This window comes from Prionailurus bengalensis, chromosome B3, assembly GCF_016509475.1.
Source record: "Prionailurus bengalensis isolate Pbe53 chromosome B3, Fcat_Pben_1.1_paternal_pri, whole genome shotgun sequence".
In the NCBI taxonomy this organism is placed as follows: Eukaryota; Metazoa; Chordata; class Mammalia; order Carnivora; family Felidae; genus Prionailurus; species Prionailurus bengalensis.
The window spans coordinates 142,872,974-142,891,031 of record NC_057355.1 but is presented as its reverse complement, the minus strand read 5'-3'; the positions used below and the strand labels follow the sequence as shown (position 1 = coordinate 142,891,031).

The 18,058-nt window shown below is 48.8% G+C and overlaps 1 protein-coding gene across 3 annotated transcripts in view; it reads right to left on the bottom strand.

Moving 5' to 3' along the window:
• EML1 (EMAP like 1) overlaps positions 1-18,058 on the bottom strand; it is a 186,430-nt gene that overhangs the window by 7,673 nt on the left and 160,699 nt on the right. For all 3 annotated transcript variants that reach the window (XM_043557008.1, XM_043557009.1, XM_043557007.1), the window contains 7 exons: positions 17,462-17,596; positions 16,677-16,776; positions 15,604-15,758; positions 13,693-13,818; positions 13,322-13,453; positions 10,326-10,393; positions 7,975-8,063 (listed from right to left, as the gene is read on the bottom strand). In XM_043557008.1, coding sequence (XP_043412943.1) covers positions 7,975-8,063; positions 10,326-10,393; positions 13,322-13,453; positions 13,693-13,818; positions 15,604-15,758; positions 16,677-16,776; positions 17,462-17,596 — 805 coding nt within the window. The remainder of the gene's footprint in view (positions 1-7,974; positions 8,064-10,325; positions 10,394-13,321; positions 13,454-13,692; positions 13,819-15,603; positions 15,759-16,676; positions 16,777-17,461; positions 17,597-18,058) is intronic.

Here is an 18,058-nt window from a genome sequence, read left to right as displayed (position 1 = left end):
ACAGTTTAGCTACTGTGAGTAATGATGCTATGAACATGGGTGTACGAAGCCATCTTGAGACAAGAGTCACCTGGTTAATGAAGAAACGTTGCGCTGGTCTGGCCTAGGGCCATCATCTTGCCCCACACAGCCTCTACTCAATGACTCCAAAGCCTGAGAAGCAGGATTACTGTAAAAAGGGCTCTCTGATCTCCAGGGGCTGGTCATTAGCACAACTGACAAGAAATGCAAACATATTCCCCAAAGGACTCTGCTCGTCTTAGCAAGAGCTGACAGGTATCTGAGGGCTTTTCTAGGACAAGAGGGTGCAGATGAGGGCCTTTTCCACTTCACAGACACTCCAAATAACAAGAAAATGATGAGAACCACATAAAACACAGAGAAGGAGGCAGAATATCGGCCAGAATTAACAGAACGCAGTACGATACTTAAAACATCAAGAACGAAAGGCATTCTGAGCTGAGTAAGCTCCTTCTCAACATTGAGAAAAGGTTCCAGGCTGTCCGTTTAGGGTGAGGGGTTACGAACTCTGTTCGGGCGCAAGGAACACACGTCTGGAAGGGGTGCTCCTTCTACAACGTTATTACCTGTAGAGGTCAAGGACACAGCCCTACCATGGGGTAGGGACCGCTATCAATCAGCTTATAAAACAGAGGATTCATACAGAGAAACAGCAGTTCAAAACTGCTGTTTCTCTCTCTCTTTTATTTATTTATTTATTTTATTTATTTATTTTTTTTAATTAAAAAAATTTTTTTTTAACGCTTTATTTATTTTTGAGACAGGGAGAGACAGAGCATGAACAGGGGAGGGTCAGAGAGAGGGAGACACAGAATCTGAAACAGGCTCCGGGCTCTGAGCTGTCAGCACAGAGCCCGACACGGGGCTCGAACCCACAAACCACAAGATCATGACCTGAGCTGAAGCTGGCCGCTTCACCGACTGAGCCCCCCAGGTGCCCCCAAAACTGCTGTTTCCGAGAGTGCTCACGGAGCTGAATATCCTGCATATCACAGGAAAACATCGCTTCCTAAGACACAAGCATACAATGCCAAGGCCTAGAAGCAAAGACCTGCCCAGCATCAATGATGGCACCACGCGGTCAGAAGGACTCAGGGGCCAAACCCAAGTGGCTTCCACTGGCCAGTGGCGAATCAACCATTCCACCCCTAACTATCACAGGCTGAAACACAGCAAACGCACTTAAGTTCACAACGGCACCCAAACTATCACCAATTGATCACTGTTTTTTTTTTTTTAAATAAATATCACTTCGTTTATATTTGAGAGAGAGAGAGAGAGAGAGAGAGAGAGAGAGAGAGAGAGAGAATTCTAAGCAGGCTCTGCACCGTCAGCGCAGAGCCCAACATGGGGCTTGAACTCACCAACCGTGAGATCACGACCTGAACCGAAACCAAGAGTCGGACACTTCACCGACTGAGCCACCCAGGTGCCCCCCGGACTGGTCACAGGGTACAGAGGACAAACTCATTATCTCCGAAACTGGTAAACAAAGCAAAAGAAACCAGGTGTTTACCTTGGCTTTCCTCAATGACTGCTACCATACTGTTGGCTAACAAAAGAGACGATAAGCAGTTTCTCTTTACAGAAATACTGTATCTAACGAATGAACAAGAAAATCGAACACTGGGAAACCACTCACCTGCTGCCCCTTATGGATCTAGGCATTGGACACCAATAGCTGCTAATATCACAGAACATGAGACGAGCAGACAGGGGTCTCCCGTGGGAGGAAGTCACCGGTACATGTTGAACCTGAATGGAATCCAGACTCTAGGTCCAAAAAGCACGTCAGAGGAGGTACAGGGGACAGAGGAGCACGTTGAACAATACCATGGGGATGCACTCGGCAAAACCCAGAGTGTGGGAAACGCTACGGGAGAAACGGAGCCCGTTCCTCCAACCGGTCAACAGTGCACACAGGAGAGGGCGAGGGTGAGAGTGGGGTGGGGGAGGGGCACAGAACGAGCACAAGAAACTATGGATTCAAAGGGCCTTCAGAGACATATCAAGCAATTACTGTGTGTGAGCCTTTTTTGGAACCCAATTTAAACCATTAAAAAAAAAAAGCCAATTGAAAATTGGAATACTGGCTGAATAGCTAATGATATGGAGAGGCTGTCGCTAATTTGGGTTGAGGAGGTGACAGTGATCCCGTGTCTGTGCTAAAAATAAGCGGGCAGGACTTCCAGCTGTGGCCTAGTGAGAAGCCTGGCAGATCCTCTCCCCATACGGCAATCATAAAGATGCACAAACCCGACAAAACTAACCATGTCAGGACTCTGGAAATTGACCAAAGACATAAAACCATCTGAGGAGTGTTTATGCTTAAAACACTGCTGAATCTGGGTGGGGGGCTGGGTGTGTGTGGGTGGCTCCGTGGGTGAAGCGTCAGACCTCGGCTCAGGCCATGATCTCGTGGGTCATGGGTTCGAGCCCTGCGTTGGGCTCTGTGCTGACAGCGCGGAGCCTACTTTGGGTCCTGTTTCCCTCTTTCTCTGCCCCTCCCCCACTAGCTCGCTCTCTCCCTCCCCCTCTCTCAAAAATAAGCAAACACGTATATATAAAAGAAACTGCTGAATTTGGGGTGAGAACAGTATGAGCCTTGCAGTGTGCCTGCCTGGGGCTGGGGCTGTTCTCACCCCTCCAGCTGGGCTGGCTCAGGGGGTCTGGCAGGGCAGAGCCAGCTGTGAGGACCAGGGGCTTTGTTTCTATGGTCAAGCGGCTCACTCCTCGTAGAGCCCCGGGTGACACTCACGCCCAGCAACTCCGTCGGCGGAAGTGACGATCTCCAGGGTGGTTGAGCGGAGAGGGCCAACGGCTCTACCAGCCTGCGGTTACGGTTGTGGCTGGAGCGAGCCTGTTCCCGGTGACGGGAGGCTGCGTGCAGGCGTGTGGCAGGCAGGAGGGGCCCCCAGCTACCCAGACGCTCCTGGCCACACCGAGGCTGCACAGCAGAAGCGAAAGCCGGGCAGACCTGGAAACAGCCCGAATCTGGCCACGTTCGACCTGCCCACACGTCCACTGGCAGAGGATGCCTTCCTGGCTTGGGGTGTCTGAGCACAGCTCTGTCCCATCGTCCATTCAAACTACATGAAGCCAATTTGCGAGAGCAGGTTAAGAGAAATGAACAATTCCACAGTAACAGCTGGAGGTTCCAGTTCCTCCCTCTCAACAAATGACAGAACAATCAGACAGAAAATCAGCAGGGATACAGATGAACTGAACAACACCATCCATTAACTCTGAAGATCATCAATCACCTTGTCCTAACCGACTTATCTAGGACATTCCGCCCGGGAGTGTGGAATACACGTTCTTTTTCTTTTTCTTTTTTAAAAATGTTTATTTATTTATTATTTTAAGAGAGACAGAGACAGAGACAGAATGTGAGTGGGTTCGGGGCAGAGGGAGAGGGAGACGCAGAATCCGAAGCAGCTCCAGGCTCTGAGCTGTCAGCATGGAGCCCGACGCGGGGCTCGAACTCACGAGCTGTGAGATCATGACCTGAGTCGAAGTCGGACGCTCAACCAACTGAGCCATCCAGGCGCCCCTAAATACACATTCTTTTCAAGCATACCTGGGACGTCACCCAGGATAGAGCACATGTTAGGCTATAAAAACAAGCCTCAATGAATTGAAGGTGATTAGAGTCATACAAAATACATTCTACGGCCACCATGAAGTCAAATTAGAGAACAGGAAAAAATATGGGAAATCCCCCAACTATTTGGAAATTAAACAATACACGTCTAAATAACTCACAGGCCAGAGAAGAAATCATTAAGGAAATTAGGAAATATTTTTCACTGAATGCAAATGAAAACACAACGTATCAAAGTTTATGGGATGTGACTGAAGCAGAGCTGATGGGGGAAATTTATAGCTTTAAACACATCTATACCAGAAAGGAAAGGTCTCCAATCAGTAACCTAAGCTTATCTACCTTAAGAAACTAAAAAAGAAGGGCAAACTACATATTAATCAAGCAGAGGAAGGGGAAAAAAATAAAGAACAGGAAAAACAGCGAAAAAAGAAATGTCAATAAAAACAGGAGTCGGTGCTTTGAAAAGATCAACAAAATTGACAGACTGACCAAGAGGAAAAGAGAGGACAGAGATTCCAGAATCAAGAATGAATGAGGAGACCCCACTGCCAACCTCAAGAGAATTAAAAGGATTGTAAGCAAGTATTAGCAATGAGTTCGTGCCAACACATTATGACAACTTAGATGAAACGGACAATCTACCAAAGCCAGCTCAAGAAGTAACAAACATTCGGAAGAGACTTACAACAAGAAACTGGATTAGTAAATTAATAACTAAAAATCCTTCCGCATCTGGGAAAAGCCCAGATGGTTCACAAAATTCACGTGAATTCCACCAGATATTTAATAAAGAAATAACATTAATCCTTAAGATACGCTTTCAGAAGATAAGCCAGGAAGGAGCATCTCCCAACGTTCTCTGTAAGACAGCAACACTCTCATAACCATGCCACACAAAACCATCACAGGAAAAGAGAGGCACAGACCGACAGCCCTCATGAACAGAGACGCGAAAATCCTTGACGAATGGAATCCAGCGATATCTAAAAAGGACGCTATGCCAAGATCAAGTGGGATTTGTCCCGGGAACGCGAGGTTGGGTTAACATTTGAAAATTAATATAACAGACCACATTAAAAAAAATCACCTTGTCATCTTAATAGATGTATTTGACAAAAGAAAAGCATTTGATAAAATCCAGTACCCATTCCTGATAAAAACCTTAAACAAATCAGGAGTAGGAAAGACATTGCTCATCACGCTAAAGGGCACGTAACATCGTATCTCGTGGTGAATGACAGAGAGCTCTTCCCCGAAAACTGGGAGCAAGGCAAGGCTGCATTCTTGCCACTTCTCCAACCTTGTACTGGAGGGTCTGCCTAATGCAATAAAGAAGAAATAATTAAAGGCATCCAGATCGGGAGGGAAGAAGCAAAACGCTCTTTTTTGCAGATGACGTGATCTTGTATGAAGAAAACCCCAAGGATTTTACATACACACGCACAACTACTAAGATTAATAAAGGAGTTTAAAAGGTTGCGGGATATAAGATCCTGCGAGAGTCACTGTGCAAAAGTCCTGTGCAAAAGCCACTTTTATTTCTCTATGCTAGCAACCAACATTCTGAAAATAAAGTTAAGAAAATAATTCCATTCACAATGGCATAGAAATAATACCGCTTAGGGGCACCTGGGCGGCTCAGTCAGCTAAGCATCTGACTTTGGCTCAGCTCATGATCTTGCGGTTTGTGAGTCTGAGCCTGCTTCAGATTCTGTGTCTCCCCCTCTCTCTGTCCCTCCCCTGCTCATGTCCTGTCTTTGTCTCTCGATAAGAAATAAACGTTAAAAAAATATATATATATATATAACACCACTTAGGAATAAACTTAACAAAGGAAGTGTAACTTGTGCACTGAAAATGGAAACAATGCCTAGAAAAAAAGATTTGAATAAACGGACATTCTGTGCTCAAGGATTAAGACTCAGCACTGTCACACCAGCAATTCTCCCAGTACTGATCTACAAATTCAGCATAACCCCTATTAACATCCTGGCAGACTTAAAAAAAAAATTTTTTTTTAACGTTTATTTATTTTTGGGACAGAGAGAGACAGAGCATGAACGGGGGAGGGGCAGAGAGAGAGGGAGACACAGAATCGGAAACAGCCTCCAGGCTCTGAGCCGTCAGCCCAGAGCCCGACGTGGGGCTCGAACTCAAGGACCGTGAGATCGTGACCTGAGCTGAAGTCGGACGCTTAACCGACTGAGCCACCCAGGCGCCCCAGTGGCAGACTTTTTAAAGTTAGAAATGGATGAGCTGATTATAAAATTTATATACGAATGGTGAGGACCTATAATGGCCAAAACAACTCTGAAAAGGCACCGCAAAGTTGGAGGAGTTCAACGGCTCAGCTTTAAAACTCACTCTGAACTATGGGGCGCCCGGGGGGCTCAGTTGGTTGGGAGTCCGACTTCGGCTCAGGTCATGATCTCGCGGTTCATGAGTTGGAGCCCCGTGTCGGGCTCTGTGCTGACAGCTCGGAGCCTGGAGCCTGCTTCGGATTTGGTGTCTCCCTCTCTCTCTGTCCCTCCCCTGCTTGCACTGTCTCTCTCTCTCTCTGTCTCAAAAATAAATAAACATTAAAAAAAAAACAACTCACTCCAAACTGACGTTAATTGAGACTGCATAGTACTGGCATGGGATAAACACAGGGTTTTTGACAGGCGTGTGAAGATCATCTGACAGGGGAAGGACTGTCCTTTGAGAGACTGGTGCTGGGACAAGTGGATAACGACACACAGAACAAATTAAACATTTGCGTCTTGCAATACCCAAGAATCAACTAAACGTCAAGGCCAAAACAAACACCTTTCTAAAACAAAGCAGCAGGGAAATGCTTCATGACTGGAGTCTGACAGCAAAGTCACGATCCATCAGAGAAAAACACGGCAAACTGGACCTCACCAAAATTGAAAGCTTTTGGTTTAAAAGACCCCTTTGAGAAGATGAAAAGACAAGTCACACACTGGGGGCAAATATTTGCAAACGGTGCATCTGGGAAAGAACTTCTACGTAGGGGCCCCTGGGTGGCTCAGTCAGCTGAGCGTCCGACTCTTGGTTTCAGCTCAGGTCACGATCTCACGGTTCGGTAGTTCGAGCTCCACATCAAGGCTCTGCCTGGGATTTCTCTCTCCCTCTCTCTCTGCCCCTCCCTGGTTTGCTCTCTCTCTCTCTCAATAAATAAACATAAAAAAATTAAAAAAAAAAAAAAGAACTTACACGTAGACTCTAGAAAGCACTCTTCCAACACAAGAGTAAGACAACCTAATTAAAAAAAAACAGGCCAAATATCTGCAAAGGTATTTCACCAAAGAGACAGGAGTGACTGGCAGACACAGGAAAACAGACTCAGCATCTTTGACAGCGGTGGGGGAGATGCAAAATCAAACCGCGTCGGGATACTACTCCGCCCCTACCAGAACGGCCATCCTAAAAGACGCAGGCACTACCAGGTGTCAGTGGAAACGTGGAGAAACCAGAACCCTCATGCGTTGCTGGTGGGAACGGAAAACGGTGCAGCCTCTCTGGCACAGCTTCATACAATGCTAAACACAAATTTACCGTGCAATCTACCAGTCCTACTCCTAGGAATTTACCGCAGAGAAATGAAAACAAATGACTACAAAGAAACGTATAATGCGTGTTCACAGCGGCACTGTTCGGAACAGCCAAAACCCAGAAACAACCCATGTGACCGCTACCTGATGGATGGATAAACACGCGGAGGTACGTCTACAGAATGGAATACTATCTATTCTATCGAGCAATTGAAAAGGAATAGGCTACTGGGGCGCCTGGGTGGCTCCGTCGGTTAAACGTCCAACTTTGGTTCAAGTCATGATCTCACGGTTCGTGAGTTCGTGCCCCGCGTCAGGCTCCATGCTGACAGCTCAGGTTCTGTGTCTCCCTCTCTCTCTCTGCTCTTCTCCCACTCACGCTGTCTCTCTCTTTCTCTCTCAAAAATATATATATATAGCAACATTAATAGATGAAAGGACGAGACGTCTGGGAACTGCTTCAACATCACATGGGAAGGGGTGGTGGGTGGGGCTCTGGATGAACAGGTCGGCCGGGAGTCCGTAACTTCTGCAGCCCGGTCACGAATATACGGGGATTCGTTACGCAAACTGGTCTAGTTTTGTCTACGTTTGCCATTTTCCACAGTAAGGAGGTAAAAACCCCCAAGCACAGGGACCCACAGTGGGGACGAGGACACCCGAATGCCACAGTCGTGTGCAGTATAAACTTGCTCTGAGGAGTCTGGTGAGAGTTTTTCCTTAAGAGACATCTACACGGAATTTCACACATCTTTTGCAGCCGCACAGCGGGGCGGTCTGCACGCTGACCTGGGGAGTAACGCATTACGGAGAGCTGTTCATTTCCATCCGTGTGAACGGTGACCAAGTCTTTTGTGTCCGTGTCAAACACAAACCACCTGTCGGAAACATGAGAAAAAGCACAATAAGTTGTCTGGTGAGACAATGAAGGAAGACGATCACAATCGATAGTAACTATTAAAAACTATTACTCTAAGGGCTTGCTGAAAAATACTCTTTGCTCAACAAGAATGCTTGTTCCCAGCTTTTATTTAAAGGAAAGTTCCTTCACCCGAGCATTTCCTAAAGAAAGCAGCAGCACGCTGGCTTCGCTTCGAAACAATTCAGTTCCAATGTCAGGTCCTCAGTGTCTGAGTTTTGTCACTTACACGTAAAAGGGCGGAAAGCCCTGGGCAGGGAAGGTGGGCCTGGCCAGAGGGAGCAGTGAGGGGCTGCCTGCACGGGCGTTTAGCCCGAGACCCGGCCTGGGTGCAGAGCTGGGGCTGGGACAGCGTCGTGGTGCCTGAACGTCCGTGAACACTGGCGTGCACCGGCCGGGTGACGGCAAGGTGGGGGGAGCGGAGGAAGGGCAGGACTGGTCTGGGCTCCGGGTCCTTAACTGTAAGATGAGGAGGGGGGCCCGGGCGCGCCGTGTAGCAAACTACGACGCGTCCAGACGAGCTTCGTCTCCTCCGACAAGGACACGGTACTCGGGAAGTGTGAGCTGTGGAATGACCACACTCTCCCGCCTGTGTGTTCTCAGGCGGGGGCAGTCACTTGGACCGCAGGGCTCTCAGGGGCGAAAAGGACTGTGGGTGCCCGGCTGTGGCAGTTTCAAACCTCGGTGACGTGACCCCCGGTGGCGTGCGTTCCACGGGCATGCCCGCCACGCGGCGCTACTGTTTTCCTGCCTTCTAGTTGGGCCCAACCACCACCGCTCAACGGGACGGGCCGGCCCCTGGATTGTGGGTTTGGCTTCTCGACTCTGATTCCTTGCGTCCTCAACAACCATTCACCATTAACGTCTGTTTAACGTTAACAGAGGTCAGAACGTCAGAAGTGGAGAGGCTGGGGCTGACCAGGCGCTGCTCTGCAGCCCCGTGAACTGTCCCCTCCAGAGCTAAGGCCGGCACTTGGACCAGAGATGTGGGAGGCATATCTGGGGGCGGGGCGGGGGGGGGGGAGCAGGTTCCGCGCACCATCTCTTCCGCCCGCAGGACCTCGTCTGGGATTCTGGGCATCCTGACACCGTCACCATCCCCTGTCCTGCTGCCATAGTCAGCATGCAGGTCTGGTGATAACCAGCTGTCAGCCATTCATCAGAGCCTGGTGAGTCTGAAGCGTCCACTGGCCCCGGGAGAGTTAACAGGAAGGAGTGAGTGAGTGAGTGTGTGTGTGTGTGTGTGTGTGTCTGTGCATATGTGTATGCAAACATTTTCATGAAGAATTCTGTTGGCTACGAAATGCCCAACTCTTAAGACACGGCTACCTGTGACTTATGAATGGTTCCTCTTTCCTTATACACACTCTGTAGTCATCACAACAGAGCCTAAGGGGTTTGCTTTTCAGAGAGGGAGGATGGTAGGAAACCACCAAACATATTTGGGTTAAACCACAATAAGTACATATACTATGACACAGAGTCTAAAAGTGCAATCCAAAATATATAAATCAACGATAACCGTAACCACCGACCCCGCCTGCCAGGCAAGCCCATAAAGTGCTCCAGACACCGCCTTCAGTCATCAGCACCGTGTGGCTAGGCAGATAATACTGTCACAATTCACAAAAAAGCAACAACTCGGAGAGGCTGTTTCACCGGCTCAGAGACACATTGCTGCCAAGTGGCAAAGCGGGGATTCAGGTGCAGACCAACGGCCTGGCATGTTGGAGGCGCTTGGTACAAAAGTGCTAGCCTGAATCTGAGTCTGAATCTGAGGCTCAGGATCTGGGCAGTTTCTACAATTTTGAAAGGGCAGCAAGAGAAAGCACTGGTAAATTCCCAGCGCTTCGAAATGCTTTCTTGCCCGATTCCAGAGCGGGGGTTCCTCCCACGGCCTGCAGGTCAGGGCCTGAGGAGCTCCACGGAGCCCCAAAACTGTCGGGAAGCGCGTGCGTGTGTGTGGATGGCGGGGGCGGGGGCGGGGGGTGCCTTTTCTAGGAGAAGGGTACATAGCTTTTCCTCAGACTCTCCCACGGTCCCAAACGCAAAGGACCCCTGTCTGTCCTGTTACTTTCGAGGTGTGACTTAGTCCTTGGTCAGTTGCTAGAAGCTGAGAGAAGACAGCAAGAGCTAGGCCGTGCCCGTCCCCAGGGAAACACAGACCGCGGCCTCTTTTCCATGCACTCTGAGAGCACGAGCTGTGCTGACGCGGACTCACCTCCCAGTCAGTGTTCCAACTGCAACCACAGACCCTGAAGGATGAAAACCAGAAGACTGAGCTGGATCCTAAAATATTTTAAAGGAAGTGTAAATTGATGGCCAGACACAGCACGACTGCAGAAAACACACACACACACGCACACTCACACGCGTGCACACACACACACACACACACGCACGCACGCACGGCTCTTCCAAAGGGCTACGTGGTCCCATTTAAACTAGACGTCTCCTTTCCCTCCAAGAGAGGAAACCGCTTTCCTACTTAGACGAAGGTCACACGTCGATAATATGAAATTTGTATCCCTCTAGAACTGTTCTCTCCCTGTCTTTTATCTTTTCAGACCTACAGGTATCAGACGACAGGCCAACAGGTAAACGCTCTCCCTCCAAGTCTTGGAGGAGGACTCGGTTGACCCCCACACTGAACGGTAAGCCTGCTGATGGTACGCCTCATTTGCCTGGAAATGTGGCCAGCGTGCCCAGTGCCCATAGTGGACACTGGACGAGTGCCCGCCGGGAGCCCTGGAAGGGTCTCAAGATGGGTAAGGCACGTCCAGGTTTGGATCTGGCGTTTGTCACTAATGTGTTCGTCACTAACTCTGACACAAGGTAGAATGAGGTCAATGGCAGAGGGAAAAGCAAGTGGCCAAGTCCCAGGAGGGAACGAGGTAGATGAAGTTGGATGGGGAGGCTGGGCGGAGGCTTCCGGGTGCAGAGATCCCCCAGGTTGTCCAGTAGAGAATCATCGGTGGTGAAGGTAGAGGCGGGCACCCCAACCGGTATTTTCTTGGGTCGGGTGTTAAAGGGACAAGAGCGTGATCGAAGAGGGAGAAGCAACATAGTTTGGGGGCATATTCGAGGAACAGCAGGTAGAGAGTCAGGGCGTTTACAACGTGGAATGTTCCCGGTGGGACGGGAAAGCGTGCAGATGGCGGGTAGGATGGAAGCTGCACCAGCACGTTAAGGGGCTGTGGTCACCGGAAAATAGTAACACAGTGACGTGCTTATTTTTCTTTCCACGAAAAGAGGGACATGATCGGGGTGCCTGGCTGGCTCAGTCGGTGGAGCGTGCGGCCCTCGATCTCAGGGTCGTAAGTTAGAGTTCCACGTTGGGTGGAGAGGTCGCTGAAAAATAGTAAAATCTTCAAAAAAAGAAAAGTGTGACTTGATCGAATCTGTGTTTTCTATAGATCGCTCGGTTAGAACGGACTGCAGTGACAGGCCGTGAAGCACAGTGAGCGTAAGAAAGAAGCTCCCACGGGAGTGGAGACAGAAAGAGGCACTAGAAACCATCGGATGCACTCAGAGAATGAGAGACCAGAAACTCTTAAGGGACTGATTCTGTCGTGGCAATGGTTCTTCCACAGCGGGAGCCGTGACCAAGCTTGGGGCCGCCACCGATACATGGAGAGACACCCCCGCCAGGTGAAGCTTTACCGTGTGATTCGTTCAGGCTCCGGACGTTTTGGAGAGGAAGCCCCTGAGGTGGGTGTGTCCAAACCCACTCGGCCAGTGGGCAAAGGCGGTAGGACTTCAGCACAGAGCTTTTAGGTGTCTGGTTCTGAGCCCCTTCCCCTATGTCAGGCTGAGGGGTGAACAGTCAGGGGAGGGGGAGGAGGCACCTGGTATTGCTTCCAGTGGGGCTAGGGAGGCCGCCCTCCCGGACCCCCATGGCCACCGCCATGCCTGGAGGTTATTGTCACCTCTGTGCAGCCCCCTCGGGTGTTCCCCACCTGTCCCCCCAAGGCCCCCCAGGGGACAGGTGCAACACAGGACAACGCTTCCTTCAGCCCCTCCTGCCGGCTGGGCCGCACCCACTCTTTCCTCCGAGTGGCGCTGGCCCTGTCACCTCCGTGCTCAGCTCCACCGGTGACGGCCAGCTCTCGACCCTTGGTGACCTTCTCTGAAACTAAGGGGCAAGAGGGCGGAAGTGCCGATTCGGCATGCCAGGAAAAGCCGGGACCTCTGTGACGGTTACAAGGAGGAGTGGGGTCTGCAGAGCGGCTGCCCCTGTCCCTGGACCGGCCATGTCATCAAGGGCACAGGTCACACGGGACGTACTTTATCTCACTGAGCCACCATGCGGCGGGAGACCCCGGGTTTGGGAATCAGACCGAGCCGGCTCTGCTGCTTGCTGAAGGCAGTGATCACGGCAAGCTAGTTGACTTTTCAAAGCCTTAGTTTCTAATTCAGTGACACCACCCCCCACGGCTGCTGCCGGGATCAAGGATAATACACGTACGGCGCCTGGAGCTCAGTAGCTGTAGCCGCTGCTGTGTTCCACGTAGGGTAAAGGTATTTCGGCACTCTGGTATGTAATCTGAGTTCCTTTGGCAAAGATCACACAGTTGCGGACTTAAAACTAAAGCACTGGGCGCCTGGGTGGCTCAGTCGGTTAAGCATCCGACTTCGGCTCAGGTCACGATCTCACGGTCCGTGAGTTCGAGCCCCGCGTCGGGCTCTGTGCGGACGGCTCAGAGCCCGGAGCCTGCTTCACATTCTGTGTCTCCCTCTCTCTCTGCCCCTCCCCCGTTCATGCTCTGTCTCTCTCTGTCTCAAGAATAAATAAACGTTAAAAAAAAAACAAAAAAAACCCTAAAGCGTCATCATCAAACTCAAATTGTAGAGATAAATTAAGTCGTATGCATACGCTCTCATTCAAAATGTACACCGTAAATGGTACGCGGGCTCGTCACAAGGGTTTCTCAGCACGGAAGCCAGTTAAGGAACTCTGAGGTCAGGAGACCCCAAAGCCCAACTCCGGAAGGCTAACTTGCTGTTGAAAAATTCAGCAGCATGCTTCAGAATTACATGGACGAGACCGCGTGAGGCAAGTAAAGCAGTGCCATTCGAAGGAGGTAAACCTGGCGACATTTACTTTGGGACAGTTTTACGTCACTATCAAAATTTCACGCAAAAAAAAAAAATAATAAATGAACACGTTCCAGATGAACTGTTGTAAGAAAAATGGAATGTAACGTGCACGTCTACCTCTATTATTTTGTCCCAGACGGGCCGGTGGCCAACAGCGTCCCAGAGAGTGGCGTGCCTGTCATGCCCACAGGTCAAGAATTGAGGTTTTGAGGCATGGATGGCCAGTCCCCAGAGCTCATCAGTGTGACCCTGCAAAGGACCGAGACAGCCAGTCAACGCTCGGGAGCCTTGGCGGTAGGGTACCCACGGCGAATGCACACTTCACTCCGGCTTCCCTTCCTGCCCCACCTAAGTCACGGCGGGAACCCAAGTGCTGGTGCCGAGGAAGGTCATGTTGGTCTGAAAAAAGGAATGTCGTCCTCCCCGTGACGCTTTGTTATATTCTGACAGTACGGAAAATGAGGCGGGCCCGCTGGGCCGGAACGTACCTGAGTGATGGGTACAAAGTCCCCTGACAAGGTGCCTTGCAGAACAAAGTTTCTGGTTGTGCCTATCAAGATCACATCCCCCTTCCCCTCGGCCACCGTCCGGATTGGACCAAACTGTTCTGGAATCTGCGTTGAGGAGAAAAGATTGAAGATGTCATGAAACGTTGGCTCCGCCATTCAAAATGTCTGTTTGTGTATCATGACAGCTCCCCCTGCCCCCCATACACGTAACATGGAGAGAAAGGTTCACGGCCAGATTTGTTGAGTGGATGATCAGAACCCCCAATCTGACTTTTAAACTCCAAACACGCATGTACCTTAAAAGAATCAGTAAGAGTAGGTTGTTAAAAGAAAAACAATAAAGAATGAAGCATTTTTTTTCTGGATAAGATTAAAAAATAAATAATACTGGTTAGTTCACTCTTTTCTTGCTGTGGCACTGGGACAGCAGTAGCAGGTAAAAATTTGGAAAACAAAGACTAAAATAACATGCCATAAAATTTATTTGTAATTTAAAATGGCAAATTCTTGGGGCGCCTGGGTGGCTCAGTCGGTTAAAGGTCCGACTTCAGCTCAGGTCATAATCTCGCGGTCCGTGAGTTCGAGCCCCGTGTCGGGCTCTGTGCTGACGGCTCAGAGCCTGGAGCCTGCTTCGGATTCTGTGTCTCCCTCGCTCTCTGCCCCTCCCCCGCTGGTACTCTGTCTCTCTCAAAATAATAAACATTAAAAAATAAATTTAAAAAAACGTTAAAAATAAAATGGCTAATTTTATGTGGTATGAATTTTATGTCATTTGAAAAAATGTTTTATGTCATTAAAAAAAATTAACTGGGTGGTTCAGTCAGTTAAGTGTCTGACTTCGGCTCAGGTCACGATCGCACAGTCTGTGGGTTCAAGACCCACATCAGGCTCTGTGCTGACCGCTGGGAGCTTGGAACCTGCTTCAGATTCTGTGTCTCCCTCGCTCTCTCTGCCCCTCCCCCGCTCACAATCTGTCTCTCTCTGTCTCAAAAATAAACATTAAAAAAATTAAAAAAAAAAAAAAAGAAATCGGAAAAGTTCTAGAATGTGTCCATTCTACTCTGGGGATAAAGATCATCAACCTTCAGAATGATGCCGACCTTAATGTCTGTCTGCTCATAATTTCCCGGAGCTCATTGAGACAGAAAATTCCGTGAGGGTGTGGAAGTCATATTACATTTCTTGTCTGGGGCTCCTACTGGTGTGTAGGGCTGCTGGCCACGTAATGAGGAGGTAAAGTAGATACTAAAAGGAGTTACAGCTTTAGAGAACGTGTTGGCCCTCAGCCAAGTACAAAGTAAATACTCAGTAAATACTAGTGACAATGTCTCCAAAGTAACACCTAGAAATTAAAGTGGAAAGCGAAGAAAGATCTTAATGAAAAATCGTAACATGGATAATATTCCCTAGGAAAAAAGTGAGGCCATCCAATTATAAGACATTCTAAATGTCAAACACGTTATAACCTAAATTTTTATAAACCTAATTCCAGTTTAGTTGTTACACTTAAACTGCCTCCATGACTTTAAAATAATGTTACCCCATTTGGGGCGCCTGGGTGGCTCAGTCGGTTAAGCGTCTGACTTCAGCTCAGGTCATGACCTCACGGTTCCGGAGTTCGAGCCCCGCATCGGGGCACAGAGGCTGCAACCTGCTTCAGATTCTGTGTCTCCCTCTCTCTCTCTGCCCCTCCCCTGCTCATGCTCTGTCTCTCTCTCTCTCAAAAATAAACATTAAAAAAAGTTTATAATGTTACCCCATTTAATACAATTTTATCTAAACCATTTTCAAAACTATAAGCTAAAGATTTCAAACGAACAAGGAAACTGGTTAATAATATAGCAGTTTTAGGTTCAAAGTGAATTTCGATACTGCTGCTTGCTGTCTTACCTCAGTTTTACGAAGTTTCTGATAGTTTCCGTTCCAAGAAATGAGCTTTCGGTCTTTCCCTCCTCCCGACACCAGTGTGCCGTCCCTTAACATACAAAGTGCAAAAATGCCACCCTCGTGGGCCCCTTGAACTGCATAGCTTATCCGATTTGTACCTAAACACACCAAGAAAACGATCCTCAGTACGTTATCAAAACACTTGCCTCTCTCCCTCGCATCTCATTTTTGTTTTAAAACGTGATCCTGTTGGTTAGGACACCTCTGCAGTGCGAATCTCCAGGGGACGCAATTTCTAGAAGCTCACCAAGCACCAGAAAAGCATGCCCTGGGTTACTTTACAGTTCAGGAGAACATGCCAGAAGGAAGAACAGGACGGAGAGAGCATGGCGGGATTCCACATGGCGGAAAACAGGGACTTGAGTTTAACGTGCTCTGTGTCACTTGACGAGTGACTCAGTGACCCCTCAGTTTCCCCTTTGTGTAATGGGGCTCCCGCTCACCCCTCAGGATCGTGCTAAGGCTGAAATGGAGCGATGTGTGAAGACTTGCCCCCACAACAGTAGGGATACTAGAGAAGTTGCCACATTAGTCTGAAATCACATCCATGGGTCTCTTTCCACCTTCACCCCAACCCAAACTCTAAGTCCTTTAAGGGCAGGGATGGTGTGTTTTTCCTTTCCGTGTTTAGCACACTGCCCTGCATGTGATTGGTTCTCAATAGCTGTCTCCCAGAGGCCACACGGACCAGAAATTTATTTTACAGCTCAATAAATAGTCGTTGATAGCTTCTTCATTATACTCTGTTAAGAGATCTCCTAATCTCCTAATAAAGCTATTCCATCAACCTATTCTGGGCTTAAAGACCTTTCTGTAATGATAGAAAGTGACTATTCTTGTTTTCATCTGTTCTAGTCTTAAGGTCTCAAGTTACGCATGTATGTATGTACCCAAAAAACTTGGGATTTTACCGTAATCCTATCGATTATATTAATAGCCAGTTCTTAGAGAAGTCACGTTTGACTTCTTATAACATCCCCCTAGAAGTTTGTGCTCTGGGAACAATCACGTGTTACCTTTTCCCCACACCAAGATGTTGCCACTTGAATCTCCAGTAATGGTGTCGCCATTTTCAGAAAAAGTCACGCAGAGGACAAACTTTGGCTTTTCTTGCTTCTGCAAAATGTTGTAAATATATGTACACATTTAGTCAAGACATCCCCTTCTTTGTATGAATAACACCCAGAATCACACTACTCCTAAGCCGCATAGTGTTAGCTTCTGCTACTCCGCCATATGCCTTTCGTTTTTATCCCCCGTTACATAACTTAGGCCGTGAGGTTACCTGCTCTAAAATAGAGACATTTCTGGTAATTATAAAGCTGCAGACAGTTGGAGCAGAGGAGGGGGCTGGAAGGGCTGGGGGGCGGGCCGGGCTGTCATGACTAGAGCTTTAGGAACAGGGCCCTGGCACCAGAATAACGCGGTCCCAACTCCGTGCAGGGAAAGGCCCCATAGGGAAGGAGGCGCTGTCCCTGGTACTGACAAGGCCTGAGCGTCTTCTTGGTGGTTCTTTGCAACCACCCTGTGGCGGGAGGGGGTTGCCCTGCCCCCAGGGCATCCTTCCCTGAGCTGCTCCCTGTGTTGGTCCATCTTTCCTTCTTGGCATGACCAACGTTACCAACAGAGACACAGGGAGCTCCCCAATTCTGTTAGGAATCCGCGGGAATAGTCGTTATTGCTACCTCCCCCAGAGACACTTGCACATTTGCCAATTAAAACAAATTCTAAGCTCCCTTAGAAGCGAGCTGATCACACGCACCGCTCAGGGAAGAATAAAACAACTGTGACTTGATGTTACCTCGAACAGTCCTTGCTTCTTAATAAGGGAGTTTCCTTCTAAGGTCCAAAAGTAGAGATGTGATTTTCCACAAGTAACTATTATATTCGTGTCCGTGGGGTGGAAATCCGCAGCAAATACAGCTTCGTTAGAACACTTTGAGCAAAACAGGAGAATCAAATGTCTCAAATCTCTTAGGACACTCAAGAAAATAAATAACATGGGAACCACAAATAAATAACTCATTCAGGTTAAGCATTACGCCTTTTGATTTTTCTCCCCCTTGAACTCATCTTCCGTGAACACTCAGTGTATGTTTGCTGCATGCCTTAACTTCTCCTTGTCTGTCTCCCCCACTGGACAGTAGCCCCGAGGACGGGGACCACAGGTCCTCTGCCTGTGCAGGGCCCCCCACAGGACCTCACATAGAGCTGGCACACAGCACACTTTTGCTGAAGGGCTGGGTTAGGGGTGGGTGGAGACTCAAAAACCACAAGAATCTGCTCTCATCGTCCCGTCTCAGATTCCCAGCCGTGGCCGAACAACAGAATCGCCTGATGCGTGTTAAAATGCAGATGTCAGGCCTCATCCCCATCTAGTGACTGGAATCTCTGGGAG